The sequence below is a fragment of the Aquila chrysaetos genome, chromosome 12 (genome assembly GCF_900496995.4).
Source record: "Aquila chrysaetos chrysaetos chromosome 12, bAquChr1.4, whole genome shotgun sequence".
NCBI classification, from domain to species: Eukaryota; Metazoa; Chordata; class Aves; order Accipitriformes; family Accipitridae; genus Aquila; species Aquila chrysaetos.
The window spans coordinates 41,362,257-41,382,766 of NC_044015.1; the positions used below are offsets into that span (position 1 = coordinate 41,362,257).

The 20,510-nt window shown below is 41.6% G+C and overlaps 2 protein-coding genes across 4 annotated transcripts in view; one reads left to right on the plus strand and one right to left on the minus strand.

Annotated features, from left to right (window-relative positions):
* Positions 1-19,381, minus strand: DNAI4 (dynein axonemal intermediate chain 4). Of its 3 annotated transcripts, none has more exons than XM_030032061.2 (17): positions 18,878-19,379; positions 18,158-18,320; positions 17,095-17,285; positions 14,891-15,000; positions 14,513-14,666; positions 12,912-13,051; positions 11,592-11,750; positions 10,910-11,104; positions 9,364-9,614; positions 7,975-8,061; positions 6,104-6,255; positions 4,944-5,101; positions 4,623-4,744; positions 3,816-3,914; positions 2,933-3,159; positions 1,986-2,139; positions 1-159 (listed from the first exon to the last, which is right to left on the minus strand). In XM_030032061.2, exons 1-17 carry the CDS (start codon positions 19,165-19,167, stop codon positions 115-117), a joined length of 2,697 nt encoding a protein of 898 aa, XP_029887921.1. In that variant the 5' UTR covers positions 19,168-19,379; the 3' UTR covers positions 1-114. The 3 variants fall into 3 exon arrangements, with proteins under 3 accessions (XP_029887921.1, XP_029887923.1, XP_029887922.1); XM_030032063.1 differs by having other exon boundaries at positions 18,892-19,037; XM_030032062.2 differs by lacking the exon at positions 3,816-3,914 and having other exon boundaries at positions 18,878-19,381.
* Positions 19,382-19,407: 26 nt separating this feature from the next.
* MIER1 (MIER1 transcriptional regulator) overlaps positions 19,408-20,510 on the plus strand; it is a 43,201-nt gene continuing 42,098 nt past the window's right edge. Inside the window, exons 1-2 of the mRNA XM_030032065.1 lie at positions 19,408-19,868; positions 20,031-20,120. The gene's annotated coding sequence lies outside the window, so the exon portion shown is untranslated. The remainder of the gene's footprint in view (positions 19,869-20,030; positions 20,121-20,510) is intronic.

Here is a 20,510-nt window from a genome sequence, read left to right on the forward strand (position 1 = left end):
TATGGTTTCAAAGAGAAATTTTAATGATTGAAGAAGAATAAACAGTCAATGTTAATACTACAATAAGTCTTCCTTGCTGTTTACCAACTGAGAAGGTGTATCAGTTAGCTGCTGTTAAATAGCTACAGCAGGACCAATTATGTCATGTAAGGTACCAACCTGTAAAATAAGAGGAAAAAAAAAGAGCTGTATGACAGTGTAATTGCAGTATAAGACATGCAGTGATCCAAAATTCCTGTTTACGAACTGAGAACAGAATTGCTTGTGCAATGAGCATCCAGAAAGCAGGCTAAGGTAGTTTGTATTATGTCAGCTGATTCTTCTTTGGCATTCTGTTAATACTATGCTTACCTCTAACAGTGCTCCTTGAAAATAGCACTTTTTGGCAGGCCTGTTTGGATTGCATTTGTAGCCATCACACTTGGCAGCATGCAAGCATACATCTTGTTTAAAAAGGAAATTAATTTTCAAGATGATACATGTATGGTAGCTGTACTTAGATGTGATTGCCCCTGAAGTAACTATCTCCCTTTAGCATTAGTTGTAGTACAGACCCTGTCATGCTAAGCCTTGTACATACCTAAGCCTAGGAAGACCTTGCTGTTAGCAGAAAAGGGAGTGAAAGAAATGGATGATGCTGGAAAGCAAGGCTCCTGCTGGCTAATGAGGCTCTGTGACTCGGTGACCAGTTATGCCGCATGCCCAAAGTCTGTGAAATTAAGCACTGATATTTTTAGTCCTGTTCTGGTAACATACCCAGAAAATTATCCCTATACTCTTATTAACTGAAGAACTCCTCTGCTCAGAGGACTTGGGCTGCTTCATGGTGATTTACAGAAGAAAACCTCAGAATTTTTTTTTTTCTAAAAGTTTAACAACAATGGCCTCACTTTTAGTTTTTAAGGGAAACATCTTTTTGCCCTGCGGTTTACAGCACTTGGCAAATGAGGCTGGTAATTACCAGAATTTCTAAATGCAATGCTGACAATTGTGAATTATTAATGCTTAATACCCTAAGAATGAAGGTTAGATTAACATCAGCATTTTCGTTCTCTCCAACTTAAGTTTAGTGTTTTGCACCACATAACTAACTCAAAAGGGATTTTAAAAAGTACCAGTCCCACTTTACAAATGGGAAACCCAACTCCAGTAAGCCAAAGCTCCTTGCTCAAAGCTGAAAGGACAAAGGGAGCAGTGCAGTTTGGGGCTGCAGGCCACCTGCAGATAGATCCTGCAGGAGGGATCCACCCGGTGCTGGAGTACCCAGGGTGGCATCAGAATTTTGTACCATGGACCAGGCAAGGAGGGCCCCATGGGGCTTTTTTATAAATTAGCACTGGTTTATGCAAAAGTGAACAGAAGGGATTCACAGTTGATATCAGTCAGCTTTTACACTGCCGTTGCCACGGAATCTATGCAATGGTACGATTGGAAAGGAACCTAGTTGTAAGGCAAGTCAAATTCTCACACGTCATCTAGGACAGAAAAGCCCTCACGAGGATAAGTAGTGGCTTCTAAAAGAGTGAAGGCAATACAGAGCCCAAGGGCTAATGGGTTTGCTGACACCAACGAAGTGAGACTATCTTGTTGGTGGCCAGGAGAGGGCACGTCGTTCCTGTGTTGTCAGCAGGTAAGGGCATTCTGCCAAATACAGTCACCTGCAGACTGCATTTAGAGGCAGCTCCACCTTCCTGCCCTTGCCCGAGTGTCCCTCCCAAATCCAGCTGTGGCGAACATCCGGATTTGCGATCAAGTGAAACCTGAAGTTCAACGTTGATTTACCTGTTCCTGAAGTTTCTAGTGGTATGGCACGCAGAAGATCAGGAACCGCCTCAGGTTTTAATCTGCTTACGGAATTGTATCTGATTCCACCTATTTCAATATCTGTTAGCTAGATCTTTAACAGAAGCCCCTTTTGGAGGAATGAAGTACCAGACAAGCATGCAGGCCTCTGAGGACCACCACCTTGTCCTAGTGAACCGTACCTTATTATTGTTGGGAGCAGCCAGGTTCTGCAGCTCAAACACACTGACTTCTCCTTTGCTGTCTCCTACGAGAAGGCAGTCGGTGTTCTTAGCAATGAGTACAGATGTGAATTTCACTCTTGGGTTGGCAAAGCATGAGGTCACAGGGTTCAAGCTGCAACCCAGCAGAGGCAAGAATTAATAGCTAACATTGCATTTGCCTGAGTGGACTATCATGTAAAGTCTAGCAGTAATGCAGGCCAGATAAATGTTGCATGTTTTACTTTTTATGTTCTAGATTAACTCAAAAACTAAGAAGTGAGACAGTGTTTTGTTTCGTCTCTACCAGAACAAAAATCCCTGCTGCTATTAATGAAGATATCCTGTTTGCCTAAAATCTGTCCTGTTGCCTAATATGGGGGGTGGGGGTTAATATTTTTATTATACGAATAATTTGCTTTTTGCTACTGCAAGATTTGGCGGGCCTCCTACTCTACTGCAGGCTTCATGCTGTCATTAATGCTAAGTAGTACAGACCAGCAGTACAAGGCCCCAGATTAACTAAGCTGCACATGAGATGTACACCTACTCTACCGCAGTGGGAAAACATGAGAGGTATCTGAACTTCTGACTGTCTTATCTTTATAAAACGTCCAAAGTAGCTCAGTTTTGTTATTTTTCCTTTTAACTATGGCAGTGGTAGAATTTGTGATTTCTGGAGGAAAAAAAGCAGATTTACCCTTTAGCAGTTCCATGAGGCATCCAGCTCCTTCTCTTATAATCACAATTCTCTGGTAATTACCATCTGCTTTTACAAAATGAGTATTTCAAATTGCAGTACTTTCAATAACTAAGCAAGCAAACAGCATGGAGCTGTCATGATCTGGTAACGATATTGATTAGGGATTAATGTGTAGCCTTTGTGCCATTAAGTTTCAGAATCTTCTTTGAGAAAAGTAATTACTTACATGCTGGCACTAAGATCCCAAATTTCTACTCTGCTTTCATTCACTGCTGCAAATATGCAGGCTGATTTTGGAGACCACATAACGTCATGAACAAAAGCAGTGGAGGAACTGAAAGTTAGAATGGGCGTCTGTGAATCCTGGTGCCATAAAATAATGCTCCAGTCTGCAGAGCAGCTTAGGAACATGTCAGTGCTGAATGGATTCCAAGCGACTTTGTACACAGGACCCTTGGTGTTTGGGAAGAAACAAAAAAGAACTTTGTGTTATTCTAGAGCTACAGCCTCACAGGATGGTTTTTAATAGTGACCTTTCATGGAAATCCCTGACTGTCCTCTGACCTTAATAGCAAAACCAGCATTGTGTTATGTGTACCCATAGGAAATTAGGATGCAGCAGATGTGATAAGACAGGAGAGATCTTAGGAATAAAAAGCATTCAGCTGATTCTGTCCCTTCACCAGTTGTTAGGAGAAGCTGATGCTGAAAAGGCAGCTTCTTGGATGAAACAGAGACTTTCAAAAAAAGAAGTGTTGTTAAAGTTCTGCCATCTTTCTCTCAGAGGTAAGACTATTTAACTGTGGTTAGCAGGACAATCAGATTACTGTTTGTTTTCTTAAAATAAAGCCAGAACTAAAGCTTTAAAACAGTTTATAGTACAAGTTTTAATAAATTACTTTAAAAAAAAAATCCCTATAGCGTAGAAAGTAATCCTGTAAGGCTATGATGCTTTATGCTATGGGAATTCATTCCTAATATGAGAAAAGAAGTTTAGGCTTCTTTTGTTACAGATGTTTTGTTTAGTAAATATAAGCAAAGAAACTATTACATTTGTGAACTTAATTAAGCTGTTTCTGCTGTCATTACTTTTTTTATGTGTCACTCACCTTATGGCCTCTGTACGTCTCTAGAAACTGCTCATTGCATGAACAAGAACACTTGTGGATATGACCCTCTTCTGTTCCAGCAAGATAAAAATTAGTATCCTAAAAGAAAGGTAAAAGTAGCCTATGCTGGATTAACCTATTTATCATTCATCCAAAAATCTATAAAGGACCATATGAGTTTGGCAATGACAGTCCTCTGAAGAACTAAGATGGAGTTGCCAGGATGTGGTGTGGTGGCCTGCTTGCATGTCTGCTGCAGCCGTGTATGTGCAGTAGATATAGTGGTGCCAGAATGTACCATATTTGCTATGTGTGTTCTCCATCTATGCAGAACATATGCTGTGATTTTTGACTCCTGAAAATCTTGGACTTTCTGTAATTCACATGGGCAAATGTATGAATTCTTTAAATGCTCTGTGGACAAAATATTCAGCTGGATAAAGAGGAGAAGCACAGCCATCTAAGTCCTAAACTTGGTAGATGCTGAACAGTCAAATTGTCACTGATTTGACCAACACACAGAGGAAAGCTACTGTAGGATCTGGCCCAAAGCAAATGTGAGTAACGTGGCTGAAATGATAAAGTTGTTCACATACAGGGATTACTTGATTGGTTTACCGTATCATCCATTTTTGGTAAAACTGTTATTAGCTAAGAAGCAATTTTCTTTCAGAACTAAATATGCTTTAAATACCAGTGCCAAGTCCTAGGCTAGTGCGTATTAAAGTAGCTCCAGCTGAGGATCTCACCCCTGCTGCATGGTATTGCTGGATAATACTTTAGCCAGGATGGACTTTCTGAGCCTACCTTTGGATGGAAGTCAAAGCACATTCCAGGTGCCAGTCGAGATATCAGAGCTTCCCTTTTTCTTTCTTTCTCACCTGGTAATTTTTTCTTCTCACTTTCTGTTCGGTTTATTTTCATCAGATCTGTGCAAATAGCAAGAGTTTTTGTCAAACAAGTATGTGACAGTGCTATGAATAACTCATGCTTCTTTGGAATGCTCAACAGCTCTTAAATGTTTTGTGTATGATACCTGGTATAAAGAATGTCACCTGAAATAAAATGAAGCCATTGCAATCTCAGGTATTATCCCTCTGCAGAAAAGCTGCAGGGAAAAATGCTTACCGATGCAATCTAGTCTTTTCTGTATAAACCACTCTGTTATTCGGCCATCTGCTGAGATACAGATTAATCTCTCTTTTTTGCCATCTCCTGTTGCACTTCTGTCCTGTTCCACCCACCTCATTTGCCATACAGGACCTGTATGTTTATTTGAGGATTCACTGGGATAAAAGATGCACATGATAAATCATAAATGAACAAAGACAAGACAATATATTTGAAAAATTAACCTTCCCCTTTGTAATGAACATCAAGACTTATGACAGAAATGTTGTTTAGCTTTTCTTTAAAAAAAAAATAATTGAATATTGGCTGTTTTCCCTGGGGAAAACGTTTGATACTTAGTTTCAGGGCACTGTTTATGGAGCTGTCCTTAGGGCAAATATCTCCCTGATCACCCGCTCCCCACCCCCCCCCCCGCGCCCCGCCCCTCATTTTCTTCTTAATTTCTGCTTATCCCTCACCTATTCTGATGTTCTCTCAATTTTTGGCAAGTGGAATCAGTGAGAAAACACCAAAAGCTACCACTGGTGTCCCATAAGGATTTATTATCCGGGGCAGGATTGTCCTACTTAGTTAGTACATGGAGTATAAAATGATACTTGGTGATAACTTGCTGCATTTTCTTAAAAAGTCAGAGCATAATACTCATTTGTTTCACCTTTCCAATGTGCAGAACTCACTTTGTATGCACAGCAACAGGGCAGAGAGTTTCATACCCCAAATAAGGACCAGAAGTCTTAAAGTAATGTAAGCATTTATTGTCAGAAATAACAATAGAGGATGATGGCAGTGCAGAGAGAGAATGGCAATGTCTGAGGATTTGGCTGTATTGGTGTAAGTGAGTGGAATGGGAAAAGTCTGTTTGGCCCACTCCAGCCCTTCCAGGCATTTATGCACTATCATAAATTTTTGCATCTGCAGTTTTGCTCCAGCAACTTCTAGTATTTGAGAATATTGTTTATGTAGGCATTTCCAGACAAAACTGGAAAATACTGACGAAAGTTGGAAATGAAAAAATTGTGCAACATCCCTAAGCATTGACAAGCCTTATTTATCTTAGACTGTTACTATTCCTCAGCTGCTCAGTTGTGGATATTCTTTTCTTTGTTATCTGCTAAGATGTGACCAAGGTGGGAGGAAATGGGAAATCATAGCCTTACCTGCTGTCCAAAAGTGCAGCGTCGTTACAGCTCTGTACATTATAGATTGTGACAGAACCATCATACATTCCAACTGCTAAAAGATTTGGGCTTGCCATAGAAAAATCCAAAGCAGTAACACCATGCTCACACCGGAAAATACGCTCTGGCCACTGACCAGTAGAAAAATACAAGAACATTTTAAGTTAGTTGCTTAACTTGCCTCCGTCTTCTCAATACTGGATACTGAATTGCCAGGCTCTGCTGGAAAATTCAAGTGCTGATGACCATAGGGACTACTTCTAGACAGAAATTAGGTACTAGATTCTAAATGGTTCAGTTTATTTCTTGCTGTAACTGATAAAATTAGGAAAAAATAAAGGCTATGCAGAAATATGACACTGTAAAATAAGTTAGATGGGCCTACTCCAAGCCAAATACCTAAAAATCAAGTTCCCTAGGGTTCAGCTGAGTACAGCGTGAGGTTTTTGTTTGTTTGATTTGGGTTTTTTTCTTTTTAAAACAAACTTGGCATTTTGGAAAATTTCTTTGGTTGTTTTCTATCTTGTAATATGAAAGTAAGTTCCTTTCCAATTACAGAAACTTAGCTGAAGATAAAACATTATCTGACATACTTCAGGTAATCCGTAAACTGCTATTTTCATGTAATTTCTCCATGTAACCAAAGAACTGATTCAGCTCTGTTAGAAGATTAAATCCTTAAAGAAGTCACTGCACCGAGCTCTTGTAATGGGAAACAGTAGTGTGTTAGTTTGCAAAGAACTATGTTTCAGTGTGCATGCCAGATCTTATTTCTTAATGTTAGGGACTTGAGGACTATGGTGACATCAGGGAATCACAAGAGTATTTTATTGTTGTTGACGTGATAAACATGCATCAAAGATGTGACTCTGCATGACTTTAATTAGTCTAATACACAATTTTGGCCAAGTGAAGTTTGTAGAACAAATCAAACTAAATTTGTGTAATCTGATGGCAATCAGATGGTTTTTACTGTGTCATTTTTTAACTGAGATTTCCAAGATTTTTTTAAAAAATGGCTCGTTTAAAAAGGATCGCTTTTCAGGTGGATATGTAAAGATGTAAATGTTACATCTATGAAATCTACTGTCTTTTTGACAGTATTATGAGAAGTTAGATTAGATAATTATATTATAAATTTTTAAGTTTTTTGCTTCAGCCTAACAGAATTTCATGGTACAACAGAAAATGGATTGGAAAGGATAATCCTTAAATTTAAAATACAGATGTTCTCTGTAATGAGAGTTTGGAAGTATTGAACAAATGCTCTATAGATTTTGAAAAACAAAAGGTAAATGGATTTATTTTCACATTTGCTGTGCTCAAGACTTTTCCAGTCTAAAAAATAATTTCTACACACCTGGGTCTACCCACAGTAATAACGAAACAGATTTACAGTCTTGGGTAGGTGGCCCTAGGTGTTGGAAATGGGATAGAGATCTGCATTGCTACGTTGCCTAGCATAGACTGGTACTACGTGAGACTTGTAACCATCTGTTGGTTGTTTGGTGGCCTGTGTGCAATGAGTTTAGTTCCTGTGAACGGATGTCCATGTTACCAAATCACCAGTACAGTCAGCACCTCTGTTGGAAGTGTCAATTGAGAGGACCGACAGGCACAGAAACCGAACTGCTTCCTGCAGGCACTTTCTTTAGGTCAAGATTTAAGCACATTACTAGGTACTGCAGTCGGAATCAATTTTCCAGAACTGTGTGGTTTGGGCTAGCAAATTCAGCCTTACTGCCTAGGTCTTGCTTTTTTGGAACAGGAAGAGGGAAATAAATAAAGCAGAAATAGTATAGCAGAAAAATGAATTGAAGAAAAAGAAAGAAAAACTGGTTGCTCATTACCATGGGGTTCTTCAATGACCAACAGCAAGCCAAGCCTTTCTTTTGCTCTTTACAGTCAAACGCTCCATAACCAACAGCTAAAAGATCCTAAAAGCACAGATTAACAAACAGATGTATCTCAGTTTAGCTCGAAGTTCACTTGTATATTTTTAAAAGGCAACTTTCTGCTAACAGTGACTCTCAGTGTGAAGTCTGGAAAAATAATGCTCATGTCATATGCAAGTAGAATAACACACAAGAAGAAAAGAATTTCAGAATTTCTAGGATACTGGAAACTGGTTCAACTAAAAGTGCATTCACAGTCACTATCAGTTGTGTTTGCAATCCCCCTTCCCTGGCCACCATAAAAATATGTCCCTTTCCAGAGATGAAGATACATTATTCTGTAACCACATTTTAATGTGCAGTACTTAATGGAATATGTAATAATACTTCTACTTTTATTTCTCAATGTGAGCTGCAAAAGGACCTTCAGTGACCACTTCAAACTTCTAGCTTTTAGCACTCTACAGTGGGGTCCAATGAATTCTGTTCATTCCTTTCCATAAGTAGAAGTAAGAAACAGGAGCAAACCCTATAATTCTAAGACTGAAGTCTATAAATGTGTCCAACTTTTTATAATACCTAGGGATCTGATGTACTAATAGTATGAAATGGTCTTTATTTTCCTCTCTTTTTTTTTCCCTTGGGGCAACCTTACTGGTTTTATGTTTCTCATCCTACCTGCTTTTTACCTTCCTTCCATCCATTACTTTTGTTGTGGCCATTAAGAGAGCTCTGTTGGAAAAACTGAGCCTTACATTACTCTGAAAGTGGAGATGTCTGAGTCATTCTCACCTCCACTGAAACTGAATTAAATAAACTTGGGCCAGCTGCTCAGAAATCTGTGCCTGTTATTATGCATCTTATACTTAAAGTTTGATGAATGCCGCTTTCATGGGAGATTACTGTTAGAAACAAAGATGTGGTATCTAAACTATCACGAATAAACTCCATCAATGGTGATAAAGTTTAGTAGTAGGGGTTTAAATTTCAACATCCAATTCTATAACAGACCAAGTCTATTATCTTAACATTGCTTTTCAGGTGACCACCCATGGTAAATTGGACCAATTAAATTAAATTCTGGACCAATTAAAGCTGTTGTGATATATTTGTAGGAAAAGCTTAGCGCAGCTGTCCAACCTGTAGAATAATGTAGCAATATTGTTATATGGAAGGACGAAATACAGAGAGTGGGATGCAAAGACAACCTACCTGACTGTAGGAATGAATCCATTTCTCTGAGATCTCTCCCAACAAAGGACATCAAAATCAGGAGTTTATTTACACCAACAATTACTTATACCATTTTGTAAACAGCTAAGAAAAAGCCATTTGTTAACTCACTGGGTTTACTTTGCTCCAAGCCATACTGCTCACACTGTGACCATTAGTTAAATCACATATATACGACCACAGCCGTTCCAGTCTGGGAGGCACAATTTCTTCTGGGGTTTTATTTAGATCTGACAGAATTGATGGGTCAACAAATGCATTCTTCTGCTCTTCCTTATCCTTCTTTTCCTTGTCATGCTCTTCCTGTTCAGCTTCTTTCACTGCTGCTACTATACCACTCATGTCTGATGTAACATCGGGATCTAAAATGCACAAATATGGTAGAGCCTGAGTAGTAACATTTCATTCATCTGACTCCAGTCATTCACAACAGAAGAAAAATTTGCCCTTTCAGCAAATATTTTGCAGGAAAAAAAAAAAAAAAGTGAAGATTTGAGGAATTAAGATATTGTAACTTCTAAAACTGTGGCTAAAATGTTGATAGGGATATGTAGTGTCCCAGGCTGTAGTGTGCCAGTTATGCTCCAGGTGTTTGAGTGGATTTAGCTACCTAGCAACAAGTTATGAATTTATGTTCATCCCCCACCAGGAATGTTTCTAATCTCTCATATTTAAAAAATTGTTTAGACAGGGATTTTTTTTCAAGTTACATGCCAAACTTTAAAGAGCCACATTTATGCATTGATGCTGTAACACTGTAGCTAAGTTACATGATGCTGTAGTAAGTTGCTCATTTCTTGGGAAAATTAAGTGTAGAGCATATTTTTAGACTGCGTTTATGAAGTATTTTTTTGTTTACTCACCCCTTTATTTTATGTAATGTGCAAATCATAAATTGATCTCAGATCACTGTTAACAAAATAAGAACATAGTAACTGCCATACTGTCAGAACAAAAGTCCTCCTGGCCAGTCTCATGCTCCAGCTGTAGCTAGTTCCTGAAGAGTGGCAGAATGTAACAGGTTCTTGCCCAACAAACTGAAACTCTCTTTGATACAAGGAGGTACAATACAATAAAAGCAGTATGAAGCCTTTTTTTTTTTTTTTTTTTTTTTTTAATCCCTGTGTTAACTTGAAACTCCTGTAAAAGGTAAAATATTACTTAGCACTTGAGTCCAGGTAATGCCTTTTACAATCTGCAATGAATGTACTTTATGTTAGACACTGACCATCTATCAGGCTAAAACTTCTGTTTAGCATCAGACTCCTTATAAAATTAAAAAACAAAACAAAACTGTAAAAGACTTTCCAATACAAAAAATGGTTGGTGAAGTAGCAAAATTAATCCGTATCTTAACTGTCAGTAAACAAGTTTGACTAATATTTTGAGTAAGTCTCAGTTTGTGGTGTTAAGGGGAGATGAGCCAGCTCAGAACTCATTTATTCAATTCTTCCACCAAGTATGGTAGGGTTGTCTGTTAAAGTGAATGTAAAACTGCAAAGTTCATGCTGGCATCTCATAAACTCTCTCCTTTCCTTTGCCTATTTCTTAAATGACTTGTCATCTGTGAAGACATTCAATGAGGGACATAACTCCATGACTTTCAATAGCATGCAAAGCCTTGTGCTGAAACCAGGGTAGCCAATAAGAAACAAACCTATAAGGACAGGAAACTGCCGATAAGCTGCAAGTTTGGGTTGAAAAATATTCTCCATTAGAATCCTCTCCATGAAAAACAAATTCTGCTGAAAGTTTTCTGATGTTAATATAGCTTCTGAATGGCATTCCTCCTCTTCGTGGATTCTGGCAAGAACAGCACTTTCCGAAATCATTAGAGAAGAAGTTGTGCTGCCTGACAACAGATAATATGGGAAAAAACGGTTTTAACATGATAATACTTTGCACATAGAAGTCAAGGGGATAAGAAGTCTCCTCCTCCACCATCTGCAAAAAGCACAAAAGAATCTATCGTGATCAGAAAATACTTACATTATTAATTTTTTCTTGCTTTAATTTTGTTTTCTTTTATTGATCAAATAGTATGATGAGATACTTCTGGAATTTTTTACAACTGGTGTTTTGCTTCTAATGTCCTAAGTAACTTAGTACCAGCAAACTTTGTCACTGACTATTTATCTTTATTTAAGATCATTTATGATGCCATTGTACAGAAAAGGTCTCGGTGCAGACCTGTCCAAGATTCTTTAGCAAACTCTCTTTCAAGTGCAGACAGGCAGACCAAGCATTTTCTTCATGTAGTTTTCACCACACAGCATAGTGATATACATGGTTTAGAAGGATGAAAACAGGGCAGAAATGTAAATCTGGAAAAATGTTACCTCTGTTGGAAGAGACCAACATAGTCTGATTGTGCTCCTTAGTTGTATGAGATTTGCTGCTTTTCCCAGTTGTGGCTCTGCTACCTTCTGCTTTTGACACAGGTTCTATTTCCGATACATTAAATGAATCGTACAAGTCCCAGGAAGTGACGAGCATCCCTAGAAATTAATTACACTGTATTATACAAGTCCCTTGTTTCGGTACGTTATTAAAAGGACAGTTGAGCAAAGATTTACTTTTTGTACTACACTCCCAACTGTTCGGCAGAGGGGCTTTGAAACCAACTGAGGGTCAGACAAGGCTGTAGCAACAGCTGTTGTGTGATTGCAGCAGCTGCATCAGGGTCTTCTGGGTGTGTGGCTTCCCTTCAGCAGGGCCATCTCCCAGGGAAACAATGCTCCGTAACCTTGCCTTTGTGTGCTCAGCCTTTCAAACCTCTGTTGGAATGAGCCCTGCTGATGCTCAAGGTATGTTTTCAAATCAGATTAATATCTATTTTACTTTTTTTTTTTCATTCATTTTACATACACTAACAAACACAAAGGAAAAATGTTTGGAACAGCATTCCCCATGGTTTTCTTTGGCCTCCTACACAAAAAAAATGTCCACAGTGAGGCAAAGCTCAGCACACGCATCTAAAACCTAGTTATTCCTCTATAATTTTTTTAGAGCATTGAGGTTGAACATTTTGTAAAATTGCATCTATCTTGTAAGACTGCCAAGATTTTCTGCTTTCCCCAAGATTTTAAATCTCGTAAGAGAGGTTCTCTTCTGTGTATTATGGCAAATAGAAATAGAAACTAGTGTCACTGAGAAGTTAAGGGGAAAAGAGGGAACTGTGTCCTTTCACATTTCAAGAGCATAGCTGAGTATTAGGTGAAGTCCTGCCTCCTAAGAAGCACACTCTGCTTGAAAAGTGTTGAGGCAGGCAGGACACAGCAGCTCTCCACTAGCGTAATGACTATTTTATTGCAATGGATACAGTGTACCAGTAACAATGTTCAAGTTTTAGGAGGGTCAGAAAAGGCCCCCACAACTCATGCTAGCCTGTCTGAACTTAAAGCTCTGGAAGTGAAAGTTGAGGAAACATCTCCTGCTTAGAGATGGAAGAAAGAAAAAACCCTTTCCTCAGTATCCTACCTCTGTGCGGGGAGTTTTCTGAGATCCCATGATCTAGCTGTATGCTGGAGTTTTCCCAAATAAAAATTTAATAAGTAAACTAAATTTAATAATGAACCCAACTGCCAAGGGTACAATGTAGTAAATGAGAGCCCATTCTTATTAAATACCCTTTCCTATATGGCACTCAGAAAGTTTACCTTTATCTTCCATGATGATTTTGTCACATTGTACTTCCTTGTTCTTTGCAGCGCCGTTAATGGTTTGCATCATTTTTTCTACAAAGCGATCATTACCAGGTCTATTTTTGCAAATGTCAACATAAATCCTGTTCCGCTCCCTCGGGGGGGGGGGGGGGGAGAAAAAGTGTATATTGATTTTCTGAAAAATATTTGCATTCAACTTCTCAGTGTATTTAACCACAAGTTGAACAGGAGAGAATACTCCATGTCATAAATTTACTGCTTGGGGGTTTTTTTTGATTGCTAGGTTTTATTTCACTCTACGTATCATCTTTCAGCAGGTATTTCTGGCTTTGTGATGCTGTTCTAAAACAGAAATAGCCTGTAGAGGTAGGCATCAGCAAAAATCCCTACTCCGACTACCTTTGCATTTTGGTGGAATTCAGAGGAGTTCAGAAATATGTAGCTCTCATCACTTGGGAGTGAAAGGCAGTGCATCCAAGAGACAAAAACAGAACTAGTATATTTCTAGTTTGTCCAGCCTTTAGGTTCTGTAGGAATAGTCAGTGGGAATTGTGAAACTTTTTCTATTATTTTGGTTTCAATATTCTAACAGCAGACATAGATTATACCCCGCCTTAGTCCACCAACAAGTTGCTGTGCTCAGGTCTGTTCCTATACAGTTGGCAATACAGGCTGTGTACTCCAGCTAAGTCTGATTCATAGGATACACTTCCTCTTCCTTCTTCCCAAAAATCACACCAGTGTGATTCACAGACAGTGGGGGTTGGAGTCCAACCATGAACTTTGTGTGTATACTAGTGGAAAAACTCCTTAGGTAAGTTGTTTGACTTGCCAGTTGCAGTACACTGCATCTCAGGCTTTGGGGCTTACATCTACAAAAGCTGTGTGACAAGTCTGTCATCCGTCATGGAGAGAACTTTGCTGCACTCTGTCCCAGTCAGCCGCTGGGAGTAAGCCAAAAAACTATGAGTTCTGGGTTAACTCCCTACCAAAGTTCATGATAGTCCAGGGAGGAGACTCTGAAGTGGAAACAGAGTAGATGCAACTAAGGGGAGACACAGTATTTTAACAGGCAAGGTCACTTGTGGTGGTGTGATGTTTCTTCTAGCTAGAAGCACTGTGCAGAGCTTCAGAGGAAGCCAAGGCCTGCCTAGTTTGTTTGTATCTTTGTTATTAAGAAATGATTAGCTGTAAAGCTACACACAAGAATCAATGCAGAAGTTTGGAATTTCTTACTGTTTTCATTAAAATTAAATGGTGTAATTCATGTATACCACACTTCTCCATCTTTTCTTTCCCCCATCCCCTGTGTGTTCTCTTGTCACCATCCCCCACTTTTGCTAATCTGCCTTAATTTATTAGTGAAAGAGGGTATTAATTTGATCAACAGGATGGAGTTGTAAGAAATTTGGGCTATGTTGACAGAAGAGAGACTCAAGCCTAATATGGCTTTAAACAAAGGTGAAATGACAAATTTTAGTAGTCAGAACACTAAAATTACTATGTGTGAGCAGCCTGTTCAGGACTTTGTGGTCAGCAGAAGTTGTGCTTGCTGAGCACACTACATGCATGTACACAATTACCAATATACATACAGAACTCTTCCAGCATCTTCTGATTCTACAGACACCACAACAGATGGCATATCCAATATCCAGATAGTTTCCGTCTCTGTGAGGTAAATATCCACTCTCCTATCTAAGTCTTCTTTTGTCCATTCTTTTATCTCCTCTTGCCTCACCTGCACATCTGAAAAATTATATGAGGTTAACAAGTGAGACCTTTTCCGCTCTAAATTTAAAAGAGGATGAATTAATTCTGAAACTATTGTAATGATCGGGAGCCAAAATTTGTGAGGCACTGAGTTCCTTCAAAGTGCTGGGCATCTCACATCCACGTACTGCAGTGTCTCACAAACCACAGTGCTCCAAAGAACAGTTTAAATCTATAATTATACAGTGTATGTTCTTTACCAGATAAGCTAACAGCTGTGTCTCGTCGAGAGCCAGGTTCTACTATTTCGTCTAGTACAGACTCAGTTGTTGATGCGTTTGATAGAGAACTACTGCTGCTTCCATATGTCCTTCAGTAACAAAGAAATAAGCAGAAATAGTATGTGAGAGTCCAGATGTCAGTTAGCAAAGCACTACAAAAATAGCAGTGTTGTTATCAGGATAAACCACAGAAGACTGTAAGAGCACATACAATGATGCTTGCATTGTAAAAGAAGTCACAGAAGGCTTAGGAAAGAAAATAATGAAATGGTTTGAAAAAGACTTAAAAAGGAAGAATTCCTCTGACAGCATATCCTCAGGCATTAAATAGATGATGGAAAAGAAGCTGTTGAGCTCTCAGATTCATTCTTAGCATATAATAACGTGAAGTGTTGGCTACCTACTGTGTGATAACGCATACCCACAGGTAGCACTGTTCTCAACCAGAATTAAGATCCTTTGGTGCCTTGCATGTGCTGAAATGTCTTTGAAATGCACAAGAAACTCATCTGAAGGATTAACTTGTTAACAAAAATAGATAGTGTTCATAGTGGTGATAGCTGTGATAACTAGCAGTTAAACTCAAAACTTAGGTACAGTTGGGAGGTTTGTCAAGAGATTTTTCTCCTCAAAAGCTGAGTGTGAGCAATTATACACATACAAAAGGCATTTGAAAAAGACAGTTTTTAAGATTTGTGTTGAAAACTAAAGTTAAATCATTTAATTTTGTTTTCTAAATGAAGAGCTCTTGTCTCCAAAAAGGATGCATTTATTTTTCAGGAGATACCTTGTATTTTTAAGTCAGTTTTTTTGTGTATATTTGGTCCTAGTTAATATCCCTACCTCTAGGATTATCCCTTATGATAGCCGCCCTAGGAAGCATGACAAAAAGACAGTTCTCACAAAACAATCTTTTTGTCAGACATCACAATGGCATTAACGTTGAGAAAGAAAACCACAAATAATGCTTTAACTTGTATTTTTTTCCAGTGCTGACTTTACCAGTCTTTTAGTCCTAGTCCTTTTGATTAAATAAATAGCATCTCCACTCCATACAATTTGAATGTGTACACACCATTGGATAAAGTGATGTGGTTCATTATTTTTCATTTTAAACACAAATAGTTATTTACTTTCTTTTGCGTGACTTAATTGAGTTTGTCAGCCTGAAGATAAAATGGCTCAAGTCCATTGACTTCGTTTATTCCCTCTGTACTGAAGGTTTGTAAATGAAAGCTACTAAGTAGTGAAACACATAATTTAGCAGTTTTAACTCAAAAGTTTTCATAGAAGAACATTTTTGGAAATGGATGCACATATGCATACAGAGGGTAACTTGCTTAAGTTAGTTTAAAAGAGAGGATTCTTATTATGGTAACACTATTTTGACAGTTGAACTGAAAGAGTCAAGTTTTTAAAAAGGGTGGTCTGTACTGAATAAGTACCATTAAAAACTGACAAAATACTTTAAAAGAAATGTATAACTCTTCAGTGAAACCACACCTTTAGTTTCCAGAGCATTTTTCCATACTCACAGCTAAGCAGGTACTGATATATTCCAGTTTTTGAAAAAACATGCTTGGGGAAGGCAGAGAGCATCTGAAGTAGCTAAAGGGACTATATTAACGAGCTGCAGATGCCCCTTCTCAGCTGTACAGCTTTGCTTAGACAACCAGAGCACAACCTCCTCTACCTTTAAGAGAGTGTTTTGTCACATACGTGTGTATAGGCTCTGTCACAACTTTGTATGCAGGCCTAACCATTACAAAACCTGCAGTTTGGATGTCTGCATTTTTGAACTGTGACGTACTCATCACCATCTCTAAAAATGGTCCATTCTGGTATGTTACATAAAAAAATGTGTTTTAAGAAGAAATTTGAATAAAATTAGAAACAGGAGTGCATGCTGCAGTCTGCTTTCACCTGTATATATTAGCATTTCAGCAGTAGTTCTGACATAGTCAGTCATGAGTACTGACAAATTCCGTTTATTCTATTTGTTACTCTTCCTCAAATTTTAAATGACAACTATGACAGGCATATTTCTGTATTTTGACAACAGAGTATAATTATTAGCCCTGCGCAATTATTCCAGCTCCCAACCTCTCTGAAGAGCAGATGTGTGGCTGCTGCAGGGTAGGTCCCCTGTGAGACAGGATTTAAGAGACAGCATATTGGCTTACCTTGAGAACGAACCTAAACTACCATTCACTCCTGATGTCTGATGCATGGAAAAAGAAGAGAGAAAACCAGATCCTGTGGCCCCAAAGTAAGCACTTGATGCTAAGAGCTTGCCCTGTCTGGGTACAACAGTATTTGGATCTGAACGGAAGAGTGGACGGGGTGTCACATCCTTTCCTTCATCATCAAAAACCTGAAGAAATATTTAAATAATGATAATAGTTTCACTGGGTTCCCAAAACAAGTGACAGTGATGACTCTTGCAACATTTTATCCCATCTGGAACAAGAAGACCCGGATCCAGGCAGGAACCTGACAGAACAGATAGGTATCCCCTCTCTACAAATGATGCCTAATATACACCAGGACAGGGGCGAGGGGGTTTGCATTCCTGCTTTCCCTTTAGAGTTCAGCCTTGAGAGGGCTGTCACCTTTGCCTGGGACTGCTTTGGAACTCTCTTTATAGAAATGGTTGCAAAATACCTAGAAAAACTCTGTTTGTCCCACTATCAGAGCCACTTCTCCTTCTTGGTCAACCCCGTTGTCTTTTCTGGCTCATTTATTCCATATTGACTATCGAGAGTGGCTTATTGACTGTAACTATTCATGTCAAATTAACAGTACAGCAAAAGCAATGAGAGAAACAATTATGCATCTTTTTTTATTATACTGCTCAAAATATTTTATTGTATTCAGTAAGGTCTTTAAAAGACTCTCAGATTATATTACGGGAATCTTCTATTTTTTAAGTAAAGACACAGAGGTGCTACAGTCAACATATCTCACATAGATTTGAAAGCAAGTAGTTCTCACATTAGGAGGAGAACTGTTACTCTGATTATCATTATTATTATTATTATTATTATTATTGCAGATTGTTTTTGGACACTAATCATCATTTCAGAATGGATTAAGCTCCTGGATCATTTTCTTTCTCCACAGCTCTTCAACTTCAGACACGGCTTTTCTTTCCTCCTCCCTCTCCCACTTCCTTTCTGACAACTTTTAACATCCACAATAACTCACATTTAAAACTTTTTAGTAATAGTGTAAACGGCTTCTCACCCGTGTGGCATACTTGTTACCCACGAGAGACGCCCTGTCCACAGCTTTGCCATCGGAAGTCGTGGACGGGCTTCTGCAGCTCGCTGCTTTATTTGCATAGATGCCACTGAGGATGCTCGCTCGTCTTTGGCTACCAGAACTTGCTCCTGATCCTTGCCTTACCCTGAAATCAGCCGTAGAAGTTCCGTTTCAATCGACAAAATACAAGCAACCGAATACGATCACCAAATTACTTGTCCCTTAACTGTCATGAACGGTTTAAAAGATTTAAATTATTCGGGATGATAATCCTGAAGTAATTCCTTCAGAAAAATCTCCGTTCAGCTTCTTACGCGGTGATAGGAGGGGCGAGGTGGGCGGAGGGTGTGGGGGGGCGATGCCTGCTGTAAAATAAAAGCCTAAAAGACGCTTTACTGGCGTTTGGTTTTCTGGGGCTAAGCTTACAAGCGGGAACTGATGTGGCAAAAAAAGGGCAAAAAGACGCAGCCTGTGGCTGCGTGCGGGGCCGGTTACACAGGCACGCTGTGGCGCATTGCCGCCCGCTCGGAGCGGGACACCGGCGGGAGCCCGCCCGCCCCTCCCGGCCTAGCCCCGACCCCGGCCCGCCGCGACTGGAGCCGCCTGAGGGAGAGCCGCCGCGCAGGCCCCGAGCCGGGACAGCCCTTGCGTGGGCTGCCCGCGGGAAAAGCGCTGCCGGGGACCCCCCGCCTCGCCCCGTACCCCCGGCCACTCACGGGGGAGGCCGCCGGCCGCCGCCGGGGCCCTGCATGGCGACGAGGGTCGGCGGGCACAACGCGTCGCGCCGTAACCATGGCAGCGCTCGCCAAGACGCGGCGCGGCGATTGGCTGCCCAGGGACGGCGTCGCTGATAGGTCGGGCCGCGTTCTCCCCCGCCGCGTCCGCCCGCCGGAGAGAGGGACCCCCCGCGCCTCACCGCGGGGCCGCGGCCTCCCCGTCCCCGGGCTCCTCTCCGTGCCCGGCCGGGCTGGGCCGCCCAGCGCCCGCCTCATCTCGCCCTCCTCCTCCTCTGCCGCCGCCGCCCCGGGGCGCCCGCCCCCTGCCCGGCCCGGGGGCTCCTCCCCTGCCGTCAGGGCCGCGGCAAGCCCCCGCTCCCCCCCTTTGTCACTGAAGCACAAAGGTCCTCGGCGGCCCGGGGAGACGGGAGCTCCCTCCGCCCCGCCGTAAAACTCGGCCCCGGTGGCGGGGATCGGGGCAGGTGTGGGCTTTTTGAGGGGGAAGGTTTAGGGGTTTGGGGTTCTGTTTTTTTTTTTTTTCCCGTCGTTTGCTTGAGTCAGCAGCAAAAGTTGCATGCGTGGGTGCTTTCCTTTCAGCATCGCCCCGCGGGGACCGTTTTTGAGGATTTAAAATGCGGTTCGTCGGGAGAAGGGGTGGCAGAGGAGCGGCTCGGGAGAGAACTGCGGATCGTAAATGATCTGTGCGCCTCTGAAAGGGGGCAGAGCAGGAGCGGGCAGCCCCCAGCCCCAGGCCAGCAGAGACTTGAGGCAGGGGGAAGAGCAGAGGCAGGCTTTCCCCCTCCCCCGAGACGCGGGCAGACAGGCTTTTCCAAAGTATTTGACAGGCTACCGTGTCGTCCTCGCTTCCAAGAGCAATTGTAATGCCAGACTTCGGGAACAGGAGCCTTCCCCTTTGCCTCGCAGGGCTGTGCGTGTCCTTGTGTCATCAGCCCTAGGACAGAGCTGAACCTGGGCAGGTGAGGCAGCCGGGGAAGGTTTTAGGGAAAAGAGGCAGAATTAGGACTGGACGTCTGGGGGTTTTTGGTTTGGGTTGGGGTTTTTTGGGGGGGGGGGTTGCCTTTAACGTAGGACCAACCTAGCGTTGTGGGTATTATCCGACCCAAGAGTGTCCCACACAGCAGCAGCAGGTCAAGAGCTGTTCCCCTGAAGACCTCACTCTTACGCTTCGTCGTCGGTGAGAGAGCTTCCACGCCTGTGCGCCTCACCGAGTGAGTACGACCGCCGGGTCAGGAGCCAGGCGGGAGGGAACGGCACCCACACCGACTGCACGGCGCCGGGCACCTGATTTTTTTTTTTTTTTTTTTTTTTTAAATTCCAAGCCGGTCCTGCCAAGCACTAAATGGCGGCGGCGGCTCCCGGGGCGGCGGGGAGCGGAGCGGGGCCCGCCGCCTCACCGCTGACAGGGCGGGGGCGGGGCCTGCCCGCTGAGTGACAGGCGGCGGTGGGGCGGGGGGGGGGGCGCCCAGCAGGCTTCCCGCGCGTTCCGGGGGTGGGGGAGCTGTGCGCGGTGACGTAGTGCGTGGCGTGCCCCCTCCCTTCTGCCCGCCCCGCTCCCCCCGGCCCCCCGCCGCCGCGCAGACCGTGACCCGCCGGCGCCG